At 40.3% G+C, this 20,300-nt stretch overlaps 1 protein-coding gene across 4 annotated transcripts in view; it reads left to right on the top strand.

The window, feature by feature from the left end:
- The window catches only part of GRIA3 (glutamate ionotropic receptor AMPA type subunit 3), a 330,401-nt gene that overhangs the window by 145,677 nt on the left and 164,424 nt on the right, over positions 1-20,300 (top strand). For all 4 annotated transcript variants that reach the window (XM_074391691.1, XM_003931097.4, XM_003931098.4 and 1 more), the window contains exon 4: positions 19,136-19,323. In XM_074391691.1, the coding sequence (XP_074247792.1) occupies positions 19,136-19,323 (188 nt within the window). The remainder of the gene's footprint in view (positions 1-19,135; positions 19,324-20,300) is intronic.

Genomic DNA, 20,300 nt, shown 5'->3' with positions numbered 1-20,300 from the left:
TTCAAGCAGGGCAGAGACACAACTAAGGGGAAGCAATTCTACAGTTCTTCCTCTGGTGGCTTTAACTGTCCTTTCCTCACCTGTAAGCAGGTTTGGGAGTTTCATATCAGATTCCCAGGCAGACAGGACTGAAAACTGTCCTCTGGATCTCTGGCTCCTCGCTACTCCAGGATCCAGTCCAGTGTCTTCATTACATGCAGGCCTTCCTACCTACCTCTATGGGAAGCCACTCTCCACTGCAGTCTCTGTGCCAAGAACTCGTTGGCCACAGACCTTTGTAAGCCTCCATGGCTGATGGGAAAGGCAAGACAGCAGGTTAACAGATGAAATTATGCTGCCTATTTGGACTGGGTACTGAAAAGTTCTTTCCAGCCCCGTAGTGTTGATTTTTCCTGGGTCTGCCTTGTTTGGAATATGCCCCGTAGTGAGGGCCCTGACTTGCAATTCAGTTTGTCCAAGACCCATCTGCATACATTTTTTCCGCATGTTAAAGAGGTTTGACTTGGGCCTAGGTTGAGCAAGTTGGTCACTCTCTAAACTTTGCCAACTCATGTCCTGGTCCCCTCCTAGCCCTACACTGTTTATATCTTATCCGTAATCTCCACTGCAGCCTGGACCTTTCCTGCTCTTGAATTACCAATCTGTGTTAACCAGCCAAAGCATAGTTCTCAGTCATTATAAAAGCATGATTAGGCCAGTGCTTCTTAAATTTTGATATGCTTATGAATCACCTGAGGAGCTTGTTTTTTTTTTTTTTTTTTTTTTTTTGAGACAGAGTCTCACTCCGTCACCAGGCGCCAGGCTGGAGTGCAGTGGTGCGACCTCGGCTCACTTCAACCTCCGCCTCCCTGGTTCAAGCAATTCTCCTGCCTCAGTCTCCCAAGTACCTGGGACTACAGACATGCGCCACCACGCCCAGCTAATCTTTTTTGGTATTTTTAGTAGAGACGGAGTTTTACCATGTTGACCAGGATGGTCATCATCTCTTGACCTTGTGATCCACCCGCCTCGGCCTCCCAAAGTGCTGGGATTACAGGCGTGAGCCACCACACCTGGCCAAGGAGCTTGTTAAAATGTACATTCTGGTTCATTAATTCTGGAGTGGGACCCAAGAGTATGCATTTCTAACAATCAGCCTTGGTGATGCCAATGCTGCGGATCCATAGACCATACTTTAAGTAGCAAGTACAGCATCTTTAGGATCTTCTCTATAATTGATATGCTTACATAGGGGCCATACTTAAAATAGCAAGAACATATGCTCATTTCCTAAATGAGTTGGGCCCAACTTGGCTGCTTGGAATAAGAGATTGTGGTACGTCAACCTCTCCTCTTGGCAGTCAACAATAGCATCCTTTCATATTGAGGCAAAAAGAAATCTTAGTGTAACCAGAGCTGTGCAGAGGGTTTGACAAATGTGAACCTTAGTGTAGAGTATTCTTCTTAGGACTTGGGTTACTAGAATAAGCCTTCCTAGGTACCTGTCCTGCTTCCTGAAGCCAATCATGCAGGCCAAACTCATTTCGTGTCCGGCCACTCCATTCATCACATACACTTTCATAGTGGTTCTGGATGGCTGCTGCTGCCACATTACTCATGCTGTGATCTGCATCAGTGGTTAAGACAATGGAAGCAGCTACATCATCCAAGGCACAATCCATTTATTTCATGCTAAGAAAAACAATCTTCTATCCAAGTGGGGCCAGCTAAGCTGGGCAGTTGCCACAACTTTAAGGTTATAGGAAATATGCCTTTTGTCCTGTTTACCTCCTCAGTGGAGAGCAATGAACCCCTTGAGTAGGACACAGATGTCATCAGTGCATGCCAGACAGAGCAAGCCCATTTCTTCTCTGAGGCATAAGGCGTATAACTCCTGGAGTTGTTAAAACATAAATTTTCAGGCAGGACACATGGCTCATGCCTGTAATCCCAGCATCTTGGGAAACCGAGGCAGGTGGATCACTGAGGTCAGGAGTTTGAGACCAGCCTGGTCAACATGGTGAAACTCCGTCTCTACTAAAAATACAGAAAAGTTAGCAGGGCGTGATGGCACATTAGTCCCAGCTACTTGGGAGGCTGAAGTGGGAGAACCATATGAACCCATAAGGTGGAGGTAGCAGTGAGCCAAGATCGTGCCACTGGACTCCAGCCTGAGTGACACAGAGACTCTGTTTTAAAAATTAAAAAATAAAATAAAATAAAATAAAATAAAATAAAATAAATTTTCTAGAGAAACTGACTGCCTTGCTTCTCTCTTAAGGTAATTCTCAAATCTTTTCCTCTTTAGCATTGCTGCTGATCATGTTCTCTGCTCAAATAATGCTAATAACCTTCAAAGAACATTTGTATTTGTTTTGAGGGATGCTCTATTATGTTGATATTTACAGAGTTAGACACCGCAGATGGGGAGTTTTCCCTAAGAAGATTCCAAAGCATTATGATTTTGTGGTTTTGATCCAAAATATAAACATGTTTTATGGCCTAAGGGGGTTGTCAAACAGTGTTTTAAAACACACTGGCAAATTTAAGATGCCTTTAAAAGTAGGACAGCTTGGGGATCCAGAAGGGCCTCACACCTACATTTCCCAGTGGTCGTGTGGAAACAGCTCTTGCTGGGCTGGCCCATTGCTGGCTCTGGTGGGGTCTCCAAGCTACAATTAACTTTTTCCCCCTTATCTACTATCCCTGCCTGCCTAGGCAGGTTACTCAACTCTCCTGGAGAGCTTAATAAATACTTTCATCTTTACAGGACCTGACCACTCTACCTCTTTCTCAAAATGATACATAATACTTAAGACACTGGCCAAGGAGAACAGATGCCCAGCCAAGAGGAACTCAACCATTTTGTTAAGTTCTGCCACTGAGTACTTTGTCTGAATGAGCATAGAAGCTTTTGGGCATGGACAACTAGTCCCTGCACTAACCCAGTCATCATGAAGATTAGCTATGTAATTTCTAATTAGATTCATTTTATTCAAATAAATTCCTAGCCAGTACAGTTCCCCAGAAGTCCATCTCAAGAGTTGTCATCTTAACTCTAAGTGACTCAGCGCTTTCCCTCTGTGCACTCCACATCCCCAGATTCTAGTTTGCTGAGGCACTCCTAAATTCAGTTATTGCCATGTGGTTGTGCATTCTTTGCAAATATTATAGTTAGCTCAGCTGGGTATACCCCCTGGTTAAATGAAGCCAAAGTCATGACTTTGGTGACTGCTAGGGCCAGTCAGCTTACTTCTCGTCCATATATCTTGGCCAGCCAATCTTTTTAGTAATCTATGCTATCAGTGGCAAAGAAGACTAGATCAAATGGTGAGCTAGTTTGCTTATATATCTTTGCTCTATGCTCCACGGCTTTAGACAAAGTGTCCATTTCCAAGTGAAATTTTATTTGGGAACAATCAGGATAAGGGAATAGAAATCTTTAGAAAGATATTTTCTCTATGTCTCCTCTTTTCATATTATCTTTCCTTTTTTTCGAAGTTTTAGCCTCTATTTGTCTCCTATCAAAGCAGAATTCTCAACCAGGCATGGTGGCTCATGCCTGTAATCCCAATACTTCGGGAAGCCAAGGCAGGTGGATCACTTGAGGACAGGAATTCGAGACCAGCCTGGCCAACGTGGCGAAACATCATCTTTACTAAAAATACAAAAATTAGCTGAGTATGGTGGCACGCACCTATAATCCCAGCTACTCAGGAGGCTGAGGCATGAGAAACTCTTGAACCCAGGACATGGAGGTTGCAGTGAGTTGAGATCATGCCACTGCACTCCATCCTGGGCAACACAGCGAGACTCTGCCTCAAAAAAAAAAAAAGAGGAATTCTGTTGATCCGTCCTGCAAACTCTGACAGTACCTATTTATATGATCCTTATGGCACTCCTAGAAATAGAATATCATTTCACAGATTAGGAAACTGAGTCCCTGAATGGGAAAAGAACAACCACATGCTCACACATTTTAATGAGGTCCCCAAGACTTATTTAGAAGGTAAATCCTAGATTGCAAGCAAGTTGAAACATTTATAACGCCTTCTCTGAACTTTCTCCTATGGGCAAAAAAAAAAAAAAAAAAAAAAAAAAAAAAAAAAAAAAAAAAAAATCTTGGAAAGTTTTTGAGAACGAGCATGGCTGTAACATAATCAAAAGAATGAAGTAGTTAAAGCTGACTTTAGTGAGAAGCTTGGTTGAAAGAAGAGGACTGTTGGAGTAGCCCAAGCATGTACCAATAATAACTCCAAAATAGCTGGTAGTAATCAGAACATAAAGAAAGTGGCAGATACACAAAGAATTAATACATTTGACTTGTTTACTCTTAGGGCAGTGGAAGAGTCCAAGATAATGCTCAAATTTTATAACTAGAAACTTTGACAGAAATAAGAAAGGCAGAAGAAACCACTGCTTTGGAGTGGGGACATCTGAGAGAGTGTTAAGAATAAATAAGGAAAAAAACAATGATGAAACCTGCCCAGTCTATTGACTCCAGCTCAATTACAAAGTTGGTGATTAACTGATGGGAAATATGCCATTAGCCAGAGAACCACTACTCTGTTTCTTTTAAGCACTGACTTACAATTGATTGCATGGCATGTATTCCTGTGTGCCTGAAAAATCCTGGGCATCTTCAGGTATTTACACAACAATGTGTTCTGTAGCCCTCCCTGCCATGGAATAACACATAGAAAAATGTACGATTCCAACTTTCTTGGACAACGGAACATGTCGGAATAATTTCAGTCACTGATGAAGAAGAAAGATAAGAGTATGAACTTAGAAGCCAAACTAGTTAAGTGTTTTTCCTCATGAATATGTGCCTCTCTGAGCCTCAATTTCCTCATCTGGTAATTTGAGATAACTGCGTACTCTTTAGGGTTGGAAGAATTAAATATGATCATGTGTATACATCACTAGGACTGTACCCAGCCCAAAGTAGACACTCCATAAATGTTAGTTTCTATCCTTTCCCCCACATGACAGCCCAAGGGAAAGCAGTTCAATTTAAAATCTCAGTGATGAGAGTAAAAAAGTTATAAAATACGATACGATACAATACAATACAATACAATGCAGTACAATACAATACAATACAATACAATACAATACAAGAAAACCACAAATCTCTTAGTCAAACAATGATTTAAATTTGGCATTCGGCTAAAATCCCATAGAGATGGGAGTAACCCTCTATAGCCTATGATTCTCAGGCTAATAGAGGATGGATGTGAGAGCTTGGACTCTTCATTTCCCACCATCTCACTCAGATGATCTGTTTAGTGATACGTAGTTTGAGCTGACTCTTAATGAAAGAAAGGTTTGTGGGATGGAAGTGAGGCTTTTCTAGGTGTGGAGGGCAACCAGAGTAAATCATGAGATGGAAAATACTGGAGCAGGTTGTGTCTTGCATGAGAATTTGTGTGAGTAAGCAGGGTGAACCAAACCATAGGCTTTGAAGCCTGTGTACATTAGAGTGGACCGCAGCGCCAAATGGGAGTTCCAGCTAGATTTGAGGAGGAAGATATGCTTTAACACACAAACTTGTTTGTGGGCTCTCTGGCTCCTCCATGCAAAGGTATTGAAGGAAAATCACAGACGTGTTGTAGATAAAGTGCAAGGGATATATCCATCATGATATTCCTGTTGGATTTTAACTTTTAGTCTATATCAAAATGAATCTTTATTCAAAAAACGCCACAGTAACTTAATTTTATATTAATATTAAAAGATAAACGAAGACGAGTATTGCAGTCATGGCCAAGTTTGGAATATGTGATTGGGGCAAATCATTTTGTCTTTCTGGGCTTCAGTTTCTTATTGGTACAATGAAGAGATTGAGGCCATCACTAATTCTGGCTCTCATATTTGAGAATTCTGAGAAACTTGGAAGAACTCTGACCATCACAAACAGCCTGACCTCTCTGCAACTCACACAAGATTCAGCCACTCTTTCTGGAGCCCAAGGCCTTGACATTAACCTACACCCTACTCCATAGTGCTAAATTCACTCTCGTATCCCCATTGGAAAAACTCAATTAAAGGAAACAACTAATCAAAGTGAGCTGGTCTTGGTGGTGTTTTATGTGGGTTTCTTTAGTTTGGTGGAGGGTACACGGAAATACTTATTTATCTTGTGAGTCTTGAACCTCATTTTGGGTGTTTCCCAAGCAGATTTCAAACCACAGTATTAAGTCAAAAAGAGCTAATTTTTTTTCCTCAAGAGAACAACTTGTTCTCTGTTGTCCTCAGGACTGTATCTTTGGCTCTTCTATATCCTCTAGGCAAGAGTTTACCCTTAACATTATCTTTGACAGCCCTCCAATAGTATCAGGATCAAGGAATCTCAGCACTCCTGGCAGGCACAGCAGGCAGAATAAGCTACAGTCCTTTGCACTCAAATCCAGACCCCTTTCATCTTTGACATACATTCACCCTCATTTTCTTTCCCCTTTTCCTTCTCACTGGTAACCATCATTCATCCCTCACATCCAAAACTCAGAAATGTTAAGAGGTTTGTCTTGGCCTTGCTTTCTAAAAATTGTGAATGCTGAAGAATCTTCCTGATAAGTGACTTGCCTGATGAGAAGCATTTTGCTTAGTGGAATCTAAACACATATTTTCTGAGCTCAAGTCCCACTGGAGTCGGTTTATTTTATAGACACAGGCCACAATGTGAACTACTCTGCACAGAAGTCCAGGTTATCAATGCTCAATATAAAATATACTCACTTCTGGAAATCTCTTCAAAGTTCATCTTCTGCTGGAGAAGGGGCAGCAGGGTGGGTGGTCATCTTCTTTGTAGTCACTAGGTTCCACATGGAATAAATTGGACCTGGGAGGAATATGTACTGTGGCTGACTGGTAGCACTCCTTGCTCCAACCCATAAGTAAAGCCCCCTTTTAATCATGTGTAAGGACTTATCCCCACTGCCACCCAACTAGAACAGGCAAGTGCATTCTCTGATTATGATCTACGGTCAGCTCTCTGCCCCAGGTACCCATAAAGTACCTACTAACATCCAGGTCACTCACTATTTGCTCCCTAGGAGAGTCAGTCACATGACCAGAGCTAGAAATTACTGATTTCAAAGGGACTAAGAAGCCAGATGAGGAAATGTCATGTAAGAAACCCTATTAATAGGCATGATTAATCATCACATGGCATCTATTAAGAGCTCAACAGTCCAGGGAGAAACTTTCGAGATAACTCCTGCCCTCTGTGAGTTTGCATCGCAGGCAGTCTATCCCAGAATGATTATCTAGATACCAAACAGAAACATGAAGGAATTATACATACTCATTTTAGTATCCCCGTTAATCCAAACCCCAGTTGCCTTCTGTTGTTTTTTTTAATATATATTTTATCTCAGATCTTGTGTGGCTGAGGATCAGAGGCTTGCCTATTCTGCTTTTCCCAGATGTTAAGTAAATCTACTCCAGATGGTCTTCTAAATTTCCTTTCAGCTGACAATGCAAAGCAAGTTTACTTTCACTCAATGAAACTGACGTATCTATTTGGGCATGTTTTCTGCACTCACAGAGAAGAGAATGGAGCTACATAATTCACCAACAGGAGACAAAGCTCAAATAAGGAACAAGATGAAAGAGAAAAATGGAAAAGGCAGGATTACATACATTGCCAGCTTCAGAGCCAAACTTAAACTTGACAAGTACTCAGTAGTTGCCTCCTGAAGTGAGTTATTGGAGTACTTGGAATGCCTCAAGTAAGATATTGGGGTACCTGGTACCCCAACTTGCCACACAATACTCGATCAGTCACTTACTGTTGTCTACAGTATGCCCCTGTACTCTAAGTCCTTGATTCTAATTTTAAAACATACAGCCTTCAAGGAAGAGGTCACAATTGAAGCTGTGATTAGTCATGGACAGTCTAGTATAAGATTTTCGTTTGGATTGAGATAGAATTTGTATTGGGGGAGAGGAAAAAGCAAAAAGAACTGGAAAACTGGGGGCACCTTCTGTTCAATGATTCCACAAATTAACCAAGTACTCATCCTAATAATACAGCTGCAAGGAGGAGAAGATTTGCAGAGGGTCAGCTCTTAATTAAAGGAAAATTTAAACAAACACAATTATGAGGATGGGAAGCCTCAGGGAAATATTAATTTGCTAAGGGTAAGTTACAGACTGAATGTGGGTGAATATTTGTTTTTATCCTGTTCCATAAAATTCACAGACTAACATCCATATGCAAATATATAGGGGTTCTTGATCTTCCCATATCAAACTCCTCACACACAGAACAGTTTCTGTATTAGTATCTCAAATTTAGACAATCACTATATTGATTCTGATGGAAACTAAAAGTGTTTAAATCAAGTCAAACAGCAAAATGTGGATTCAAATGTACTATAGGAGTATTTTGATGAATTATTTTTAAATGAAAGTATTCTTCGTAATATAAATAATCATAGCCTGGAGCACTGGCTCTGAGTTCAGATTTTTGTATATCAGGTTTCTCAGATATGGGAAAACATACCACAAAATAACTGAATTGGGTTCATCATCTCTCTCTTTCCTCCGTCTCTGTATTTTCTTTACTTCTCTCTCAGAAACCACCTTCACACTCCATATCTAGCTTCTCCATTGCGTTATTTGGCCACAATATGCAAGAGAAATTTATTTGAAATTCCATGGAGACCAAACTTGCAAGAAATGGAAAGAGAGGTTGGCATAAGTTTGGGGTAAAATCCAGGTGAGCACTAGAATCAGAGTAGAAGAGAAAATTTTGGTTAGGCATGGTGGCTCACACCTGTAATCCCAGCATTTTGGGAGGCCAAGGTGGACAGATTTCTTGACCCCAGAAGTTTGAGGCCATCCTGGGCAACATAGCAAGACCCCATCTCTTAAAAAAAAAAAGGCAAATTTTACTTGCCGTTCACATGATTTTTTTTATGAAAAAGAATATTGATTTCATTAAAATGTCAAACTTTTATCCATGAAAGTGTTCATAAACATGAAAAATAAAACAAAACTGGATTAAAATATATGGCATATATCACAGACACTTAACATTAATATATAAAAGCTCTTATAAATCTATAAGAAAGATATTAACATCATTAGAAAGTTGGAGGAAGGAAATAGGCAGTACTCAAAACCATGAATAAACTTAGACAAAAAAAAAAAAATGAAAAAGACACTAGCTTTACTAAAAAAGGAATGCTAACAAAAAAAGAGAATCCTCTTCATTCGCCTACCAAATGGGCAAATACATTGTTCAGTGCTGGCAAGGGGGCAGAGAGACAAGTACTCTCATATCCTGCTAATGGGAACATAAAGTGGGACAACCTTTCTGGAGGGCAATTTGGCAATATGTATCAAGAGCCTTAAAAATGTCCATAAATGTTTGGCCCAGTATTCCTATTGAGAGACATTTATTCAATGAAAATAATTAGAGATGCTGTATGAGTGTTGTCAGCACAGCATTATTCATAATAAGGAGAGATTAGAAAAAACTGAAATGTTAATGCTGTAGAATGGTTAAATAAGTTACAGTATGTCTAAAGATTGGAATACTATGTCATCATTAAAAATCATGTTTGAAAATGTTTAATAACAATAAAATATTCATGATACAATGTGAGATTTTTTAAGGGCATGACACAAATACAGTCATGCATCACATAATGGCATTTTAATCAATGACAGACCCCATAGATGACAGTGGTCCCAGAAGATTATAATACTATACTTTTACCATTTCTTTTCTATGCTTAGATATGTTTAGATACACAGATATTTACCATTGTGCTACAGTTGCCTACTGTAATTGTTCATTTTCATGCTGCTGACAAAGACATACCTGAAACTGGGAATGAAAAGAGATTTAATTAGACGTACAGTTCCATGTGGCTAGGGAGGCCTCAGAATCATGGCAGGAGGCAAAAGGCACTCCTTACATGGTGGCAGCAAGAAAAAATGAAGAGGAAGCAAAAGTGGAAACTCCTGATAAACTCATCAGATCTCTTGAGACTTATTCATTATCACATGAATAGGATGAGAAAGACCAGCCCCTATGATTCAATTAACTCCCTCTGGGTTCCTCCCACAACACGGGACAATTCCGGGAGATACAATTTAAGTTGAGATTTGGGTGGGGACACAGCCAAACCATATCATTCCACCCTTGGCCCCTCCAAATTCCATGTCCTCACATTCCAAAATCAATCATGTTTCCCCAACAGTCCCCCAAACTCTTAACTCATTTCTGCCTTAACCCAAAAGTCCATAGTCCAAAGTCTCATCTGAGACAAGGCAAGTACCTTCCCCTTTAGGCCGGTAAAATCAAAAGCAAGCTAGTTACTTCCATACAATGGAGGTACAGGTATTAGGTAAATATAGCCATTCTAAATGGGAGAGATTGGCCAAAACAAAGGGGTTACAGGGTCCATGCAAGTCCAAAATCCAGCAGGGCAGTCAAATTTTAATTGACTCCCCAAAATGATCTCCTTTGACTCCAGGTCTCACACCCAAGTCATGCTGATGCAAGAGGTAGGTTCCCATGGTCGTGGGCAGCTCTGACCCTGTAGCTTTGCAGGGTACAGGCTCCCTCTCAGCTGCTTTCATGGGCTAGCATTGAGTGTCTGCAGCTTTTCCAGGTGCACAGTGCAAGCTGTCAGTGGATCTACCATTCTGGGTCTGGAGGACAGTGCTCCTCTTCTCACAGCTTCATTAGGTAGTGCCCCAGTGGGGACTCTGTGTGGGGGCTTTGACCTCACATTTCCCTTCCGCATTGCCTTAGCAGAGGTTCTCCATGAGGGCCCCACCCTGCAGCAAATTTTTGCCAGGCATCCAGGCATTTCCATACAACTTTTGAAATCTAGGTGGAGGTTACCAAACCTCAATTCTTGACTTATGTGCAGCCACAGGCTCAACACCACATGGAAGCTGCCAAGGCTCAGGGCTTCCATCCTCTGAAGCCACAGCCTGAGATCTACATTGGCCCCTTTCAGCCATAGCTGAAGCAGCTGGGACACAGGGCACCAAGTCCCTAGGCCTCACACAGCACGGGAACCCTGGCCTGAACCACAAAACCAATTTTTTCTCTTGGGCTTCTGGGCCTGTGATGGGAGGGGCTGCTGTGAAGATCTCTGACATGGCCTGGAGACATTTTTCCTATGGTTTTGGGGATTAACATTAGGCTTCTTGCTGCCTATGCAAATTTCTGCAACCTGCTTGAATTTCTCCTCAAAAAATGTTTTTTCTTTTCTACTGCATCATCAGGCTGCAAATTTTCTGAACTTTAATGCTCTGTTTCCCTTTTAAGATGGAATGCTTTTAACAGCACCCAGGTTTTGAATGCTTTGCTGCTTAGAAATTTCTTCCACCAGATACCCTAAATCATCTCTCTCAGGTTCAAAGTTCCACAAATCTCTAGGGCAAGGATAAAATGCCACCAGTCTCTTTGCTAAAACATGACAAGAGTCACCTTTGCTCCAGTCCCTAACAAGTTCCTCATCTCCATATGAGACCACCTCAGCCTGGACCTTATTATTCATATCACTATCAGCATTTTTGTCAAAGCCATTCAACAAGTCTCTAGGAGGTTCCAAACTTTCTTACATTTTCCTGTCTTCTTCTGAGTCCTCTAAACTGTCCCAACCACTGCCTGTTACCCACTTCCAAAGTTGCTTCCACATTTTTGGGTATCTTTCCAGCAATACCACACTCTACTGGAACCATTTTACTGTATTCGTTCATTTTCATGCTGCTGATAAGACATACCTGAAACTGGGAACAAAAAGAGGTTTAATAGGAAATACAGTTCCACATGGCTGGGGAGGCCTCAAAATCATGGCAGGAGGCAAAACATACTTCTTACATGGCAGCAGCAAGAAAAAATGAGGAAGCAAAAGCAGAAACCCCTGATAAACCCATCGGAGCTCATGAAATTTACTCACCATCACCAGAACAGCATGGGAAAGACCAGCCCCCATGATTCAATTACCTCTCTGGGCCCCTCCCACAACACAGGAATTCTGGGAGATACAATTCAAGTTGAGATTTGGGTGGGATACAGCAAAACCATATCGCCTACAGTATTCAGTACAGTAACATGCTGGACAGGTTTGTATCCTAGGAGCAATAGGCTATACCATATAGCCTAGGTGTGTAGGAGGCTATGCCATGTAGGTTTGTGTCAATACACTCTATTATGTTTGCACAATGTCAAAGTCACCTAACAATGCATTTCTCACAACATATCCCCATCGTTAAGTGATGCATGGCTGCATTACAATCTGTTTTGCTAAAATAAAAAGTGTGAAGTCTATTTATATAAGATAGAATGGAGAGAGGAATAAAGTCACCTATAGTTTTTCTCTTAATTTTTGTACTTTCTGTGTTTTTCCAAATGTCCAAACTGAACACACATTAATTTTATACTTAGAGAGAAATATGCAGATGCTACTTCAGAAGAGGAAAGACATTTGTAAAATGCTTTGAGTACATCTGGGTCTGCTTCCCACATACTGCAGTCGGCATTTCCAGATTCTTCATCTACCACAGGAAGAAGCAATTTGTAACCCTGGCCTGGGCCCTCCCTTCTTGCCTCTGTGTCTTAATTTGCTGATGTCTTGGTGGTATATAGCCCTCCTTGAATGATGCCTTTGTCACCCAGAACTTTCCTGCTGGTCATGAGGAACACATCAGAAAAAAAAAAAAAGCCTGCTTTAATATGCCACATTTGTATTGGGTAGCCCTTAGAATAGGTCAGTGATTCTCAACTCTGGCTGCACATGAGAATCCCCTGGGGAGATTAAAATGAAACAAAACAAAACCCAGGAATAAATTTGAGAGATCCTGACTTTATTGCTTCAGGGCAGGCTTGGCCATCCATTTTTTATACCTCTGAGGATGACTGTAATGTGCAACCAGCATTGAAAGTTACAGAGGCAGGTGAAGACACAGAAAAAGAAAAAAAAAAAAAAATTTTCAGCTGATTTCAGTTGAGTAACATAAACAGAAATGGACATTAATCTTTTGGGGACCTGTCTCACCATCATCTTCCCACTCTACTGGCCCCTAAGATACTCCATATCTTTTTTTTTTTTTTTTTTGAGACAGAGTTTCATTCTTGTTGCCCAGGCTGGAGTGCAATGGCACAATCTCAGCTCACCGCAACCTCCGCCTCCTGGGTTCAAGCAATTCTCCTGCCTCAGCCTCCCAAGTAGCTGGGATCACAGGCATGTGCCACCATGCTCAGCTAATTTTTGTATTTTTTAGTAGAGACGGGGTTTCTCCATGTTGGTCAGGCTGGTCTCAAACTCCCAACCTCAGGTGATCCACCCACCTTGGCCTCCTAAAGTGCTGGGATTACAGAAGTAAACCACCGTGCCCAGCTTGAGATATCCCATATCTACCAGCTGCTCATTTGTAAAACTCCGTAAGATCATCAAGCACATCACCAACTTTCAAATTCATCATCTGAATGACCCCATAAGACAGGCAGACCCAAAATCAATGTTCAACATTCTGTTTTCCTTCCAAACTCATTCATGTTAAGGTCTCTGCTAAAATGTACGTGTGTTCACTGAAAGGATAACACATGAAGCCATTAGCTATTTTTATGCTGGTACCTGGAAAAGGGCAGGGTGCTGATGGAGTTGAGCATAGGACAGGAAAGTTTTAATATGGGGAAGGAGGAAGGAAAAGGCTGGAATTGGTAGTGATAGGCCTAGTCGAGGTACTGGGGAAACAGGCAAGGGAATATCAGGATGTTGTGTGACATCAAAAATAGAAGATAGAAGGATATGAGGAATTAAATTCGGTCCATACCAAAATATTGCCAAGGGTCATCTTAAAATGAGAGCTATCAAGTAAGTTGGAGATGAGGCACTTGAAAGGCCACTGAATTGGAAGCCAAGAGACTTGCTTATAGGGTCAACACTAGGGCAAGGCAAGTGAGGCTGCACCTGTGCCTTCTTGAATTTTTACCCTTAGTGCTTCACTTGCCTCACCTTAGCTCAAGCTCTGCTTGCTTAGATTCCAGTCTTGTTTCTGATACTAAACTAACTGTGTAATATTTAGCAAGTCACTTCCCCCGTCTAAGCACCACCCCTCAAACCTGAGAAGCTCCCCTTTAATCTGTCTCAGATATTGGGCTTCCATAAACTTTTCATTTGAAAAGAGTTACAGAACTTTAAAAATTGTATCCTACTTGGCTGAGTCATCTGTAAGAATACTAGCCTGTAATGCTGTGGTTCTATGTCTAATAATTGCAAGCTACAGGAGTTTTCATGGGCCACTGTAAGCCTTTCTTTATCAACCTGAAAATATTGAAAAGGTAATTTCTAGCATAGGCTACTGGACAACCAACTTGCCTCTCTAGAACATTTTGAGAGAGCCAGTAAACCTTTTTGGTGCCTTGTGGCAAACCCTCTGAGAATCCCAGCCAGGCACAAATTGCTGTAAGTGTCAACACTCATGAGAAGCCAGTACATCAATTTCAGCAACTTCCATCATTTTGGGGACTGCTAAAAGACGCTGTTAGAAGTACAAATGATGTGGCTCTGAGAGATCCGGTCCAGATTCACAGCTGACCGCAGGTGGTGATGGCCCCTGCTGGAAGATGCACTACAGGAACAAAATTAGCCTCAACTATATTTTCTTGAGTGTCTTTCTTATGAATTTCCGTATGTCAATATCCTATTTATTGTTCTTCTTTGTTTTCGGATCAAATACTAAATGTGTTCGGCATGGAGTGGTTTTTCACTTGTTTACACATTGAACATCCTGGCCTTCTTTCCCCCTGTGAAAATGATTTTGACGATTATATATTTGAGATCTTTTTGTATCTGATGCCATGCCTGTCATGAGGTCAACCTCATAGTTGCAGATGAATCCCCCAGAAACAAACTGAAATAGAGATTCATGAATGCAAGAAGTTTATTGGGTGGTACTCTTATTATCAACAATCGTGGGAAGAAGAGAAGGATACAGGTTTAGGCACAAGGAAAAAATGAGCTATGTTGCAATGATAACAGCCTCAGCTTACCCTTCATGGGGGATCTGAAGCTAGGATGACTTTCCTTTAGAGTTATCCCACCGGGCCATAAGGGTTGTGCCTTTCTATCCCGTAGTAATCATTCCTTGGATGCAGGATACCCCAGGAAGGGGTCATAACCTTAAACTACAACTTTCTCAACAACTGAAGGAGTAAGTTCTATGGTACTAAAGGAGGATCTAGGTGGTACAACACAGTATCAACCACACTCCCCTTTACCAAGATGGTCACACCTTATTTGCCAAGAATAGCCCAACCACAAGTCCAGTAGGATTAAATTGGTCATAGCTGCAGGCAAGTTATTCATCCATAATTGCCTTTCCACGCCTTGTCACAACCTGTGTTATATTGGTATAACGCAGATGACAATCTAGCATTCACTCACTTACCTATATGATAACTACCATTCTTTAAAATGAGGAAGAAGAGGAAAGTGGAGAGCAACAGCAGTCTGGAATCAGAATGAGAGAATTTGCTGCTCAAATAAAAGTAGTGCTGCAAAATTGGGTATGTTAAAGCTCTCAGAGAGTGGAGGACAATTCTGAAGCTGCGAAAACAGCAGGCTTATTTTTACAAAGCCAGGACTTTGTTATGTACCTCCCCTCCTACAAGTACCAATGCCTGGTTTTTTTTTTTTTCTCTGCCTCCCTAGTCAAATTTTTCTCTTTTTTTCTCCCTCAATCTCACATTTACTCTCTTTGGTCAGCTTCATCAGGAAACAGTCAAACTAGAATAAATTAGGTATGAAAACAAATAAAAGATTTCTTGGGCTGCTCAGTGACATGTACTGAACTAAGGTGACCATTCCCCCCCAGGGTTCTATAGTACACAGCCACATGCTTAAGCAAACACAGAGAAACTCTGCATGGTAAAGGACACTGCAGTATTCAGTCACAGTTCTGACTTGCTCAAAAAATGTGAGCAAGGCTCATAGCCCAGGAGGCCCCAGACATGCCCTCACTAAAAAATCAGTGTGCTTTTTCTACTTAATTTTAGATTGCTTTTTCTACTTAATTTTTGAATAGGTAATACATTAACATGGTTCAAAGAACAAAAGTATAAAAAGATCTGTAAATCAGTGTTTAGTAAAAGGTCTCTCATTTATGGCAGTGTGCAGCCTACAAAGAAGCCCACATCCATCATCTATGTCTTCCAGAAGCCTATGTTCTGAGAGGACAACATGAGTTGCACTTCTTTTTCATCTTTATTGTTTTTGTACTTACAGAAAATAATGCCTGCTTCTTGTAAAAGGGCCAAATTTTACATAAATAAATGACAGTGAAAATAAAAGTTCTTGGTAATCCTACACCTCAGAGATAACTCTGCTAATTTCTTCAGATTTTTTCCATACATATAGAAACATAGGGTTTATCTTCAAAAATAGAATTATAACATAAATGCTGTTTTACAGCTTGGTTTTTCTATTATTACCTGTTACATAATGTATTATATATACTGCAGAAATCTTTTGTTAGTATATACAGATTGAGCTCTTTTAAACAATAGTATTGTATGTTTATTTACTGTAATTTGTTTATCTAGTTTTATTTTAAAATTTTAAATGTCTGTGATATAATTCTTTAAACCCATTTCTCCATTGCTTATAATTAATTTACCATGAATTTAAATCTACTCGTTTCTGGAGTAATTAATGAGAAGTCAGTAAAAGAGGTTTCCTGGGCAAAGAAGATTATCCAGAAAGGTCTGCAGGTGTAGACAGATGTGCCTGTTAAAGGGACAGACAAGTGTGCCTGCCTGAGTACCGAATAAGTGAGTGAGACCATTTTCCAGATTTGAATGAATTTTACAGTAGGGGACAAGCGGGGACTGGAATGGGGTGAGGAATTAAACAAAGGGAGATAAAAGCAGATTGGAATGGAATAAATCTTGATACATGGATGGTGAGTCTACAGAGCAAAGACTTTTATGGAGAGAACTGACGTTTTAGTTGAATCCAAGCTTGATACTAATTAACAACATAATTTGGCTATTTAAAAATATTGGCAAAGGCTGCTAAAATAACAACCCATGTCAAAGCAAACAATAATTTCCTTGCCATCCACACTGATCAGATCACATTGGAATGATCAGAATCAATAAAATATTGACAGATATCCATAGGAGAGAGCAAACAGTGCGGGAACTTGTCATAATGCCATAAAAGTAACAATGGAAGGACTGGGACATCTTTAGCCCAGGAAAAGAAGGTTAAGGGGAAACATGCTAACTGCCTTCAAAAATGTGAAGGACTGTCAACATGAAAAAGGGTTAAATTTGCTCTGTGTCATCCCAAATGGTGGAATAGGACCAATGAGTAAAGACCACTAGAAAGCTGATTTTGATTCAACACATGAACACCTACATTTGGCTAAAGGACCTTTAAAAAAGTTTACTTTAAATATATTAAAGACTCTGCCCACTTTCATTAACATTATTATTTAGCGAATGCTTTATTCATAAATAGCACAAAAGTAAAATTTAACTCAGTCCTTGCTGAAGTTTCATAAATTCTTAATGAGTGAGATTCAAAATAATGAGGCTTTATCGTACACTGCTTAAGAAAGATTTTCAAATGCCTTAATTTCTTTCTTCCGATGTTTATTTCTTAATCCCATGCATTGGCCTACCGTGTGCCCTCAACTCCCACTGAAACACAGAGCACATCAACAACCGACAGGAAAATGTAAATCTGAGAAATAAATATGCATGGTTGGTTTAAAAAGAGAAAGAATTAACATTTAAAGCAATGGCAATTTACTCTGATCTGTAATTTTGAGCTCCTGTGCTGAAATTGCTCATTCGAAAATTACCAAGTGCTTGGGTCTCATTTGTGATCTTCTTCCTGCATACACCCAGCACACAAAGGAGTCATAATGACCGGCTGAGTCACTGCTACCATCTCCCTGAAGCGAGCTCTCCAAATGTCAATACCATTTTCTATGGTACAATGAAGAAAATTCTGAATTGTAGCCTGCTTACACTACAGGGTGAGCCCAAAACAGCACAGAACCTGGAATATGCTCAAAGGGCAGCGCAATCCTCTACCATTCTCTACTCCTCCACTCATCAAATTGCCATGGCACAGATCATTCCGGCTTTGCAAATCATCCCTATCACCCACTCCCATTAGTCATTACTTGACTATAAATGAAAAACTATTTAGGTTTATGGGAAGAAATGAGTTGCTTTTGGCAATATCCCAATAAAATTATGTCTATAGTTGAAGTTATACTCAGACATGGGTTCAAACCAGAAGCAAAACTATATATACAATATAATATTAGCAACGTGAATACTCTAAAAGACCAGCATGTAGAAAACTCTTGTTCTATTCTTATGGATCATACTTTAGATATTCTGTTCTTCCCAACTTCTTAAACACTAACTCCAAAAAGGTTACCCAAAACTCATGCATCAGATCTTTTCTCTTTTTCTTATGCAACATAGATCCAGGGTAATAGCAGCTAACAGTTATCTCATGTAAATTAGATTAAAAATGAGCCAGAAATTTCTGGTAAATTTAATTGAGAAAGTACTGAACTTTTCCATAATGTTGTGATCCAGAGATCACCAATATGATATCTTTGTTATAAACTGCCTTTTTCGGGTTTTCATAAAACTATTTTACTCGGGAGTCATAATTTACCTTGTTGGATAGTCCTATCCATGTAAGTAGAAGCCATATTATAATAAGGCTCTATCTCTACTAAAGTTATTTCTGATTTGGCAGAATGCTTATATTTATCTAGAAGATGAAATAAATGAGCTTCAACTGCAGTAAGAAAATGGCAGGCAGTTGTAAGAAGTTCTCGATTTTGTTCCATATATATTTTGATAATGCATGTCAATATAAACAATTAGATAATATAATCCAGCTGTAAACTCTCATGTAGACACTTGATGCCTGGCGCCCAGAAGTTTTACAGTCTTCTTTCCTTTACAACAAAATGGAAGTGCCAACTGTCTGGAGGGTTAAGGCTGAGGTTATGATTCAGCCTGCTTTCCATATGGATAAGGTTCCAAGGCACCAGATGGACTGTGAATAGAAATTCAGCAGAATCTTTAATACCTACAGAAAGATTTTTAAATCACTGCAGCGGTTTTTCCTTCCTTCAGGATTTTCCATCCTCCAAGCGATTATGGAAGCAGCAGTGCAAAACAACTGGCAAGTGACAGCAAGGTCTGTGGGAAACATCAAGGATGTCCAAGAATTCAGGCGCATCATTGAAGAAATGGACAGGAGGCAGGAAAAGCGATACTTGATTGACTGCGAAGTCGAAAGGATTAACACAATTTTGGAACAGGTACGTTTGAGATTTATTTTACCACCAGCCAACATGTTAAATTATCAACCTGAGGCAGCTCCCGTATCTGCTAATAAATTAAGTAGCCAACAGACTAAACGTGCCAACAGTTTTTGATAGTCTCTCTAATCCTTTTTTCCTCCCCAGTGGCTACGCGGGGCGGGGGAAGAAAAGAGAAGAAAATCTGAGCTGTTGAAAATTGCATACCATGATTAATCTGGAAGTATTTGCCATTTAATGCTACCTATCAGATAAACATACCCCTCCACACCTCTGTTTCCTAGACAACTGACTTTCAAAGTAATCCCTTTCCTTTCGCATACCTTCTATCCAACAGGGAACAGACAAGGGACTAAGCAGTGCAGAAGAATAGGGTTTTTGTTTCAGGAACCTCATTGCTGGAATATGTACTATTTCCAGATCCTTCCTAAGATCACCAGCCATTCTTGATGACTATGGGTTGACAGACTGTCAGGACAGTACTCACCAAGTTTTGAATTTGCCTATATTTTTGCAGATTATCCCTCTAGATCAGAAACAGGGAGGGGAGGGGAGGGGAAAGGAGGGGAGGGGAGGGAGGGGGGGAGAGAGAGAGAGAGAGAGAGAGAGAGAGAGAGACCATTTTTAAGTAAGAATTGGCATATAAGAAAAATATTTATCGTTTTAAAAATAGAATTCAATGGGCCTGAGCATATTCATTATTAAGCTTAGATATTTAAATTTAAGACCAAAAAAAATTAGAAGAAATGTTTCACCCTAAACCAGATCTGTCTGGGGTAGAGTCAAGCTGAAATGTGAGGAAAGTTTATTATTTTCCTTAGAAGTTTCAATTTGCCGGTTAATAACAAAGTGCCCACACTGCCATAAACAAAACTGTAAGGGAAACATTTTCATTCTAATTCAATCCCAGTGTACCTAGGCCCAAAACAGACTCAGAGATGAAATTGTAGTGAGCAGCTATTGCCTGGGAGAGCTGT

Source organism: Saimiri boliviensis, chromosome X (assembly GCF_048565385.1).
Source record: "Saimiri boliviensis isolate mSaiBol1 chromosome X, mSaiBol1.pri, whole genome shotgun sequence".
Lineage (NCBI taxonomy): Eukaryota > Metazoa > Chordata > Mammalia > Primates > Cebidae > Saimiri > Saimiri boliviensis.
The sequence above is the reverse complement of the archived record's forward strand: the minus strand, read 5'-3'. Positions and strand labels throughout refer to the sequence as shown.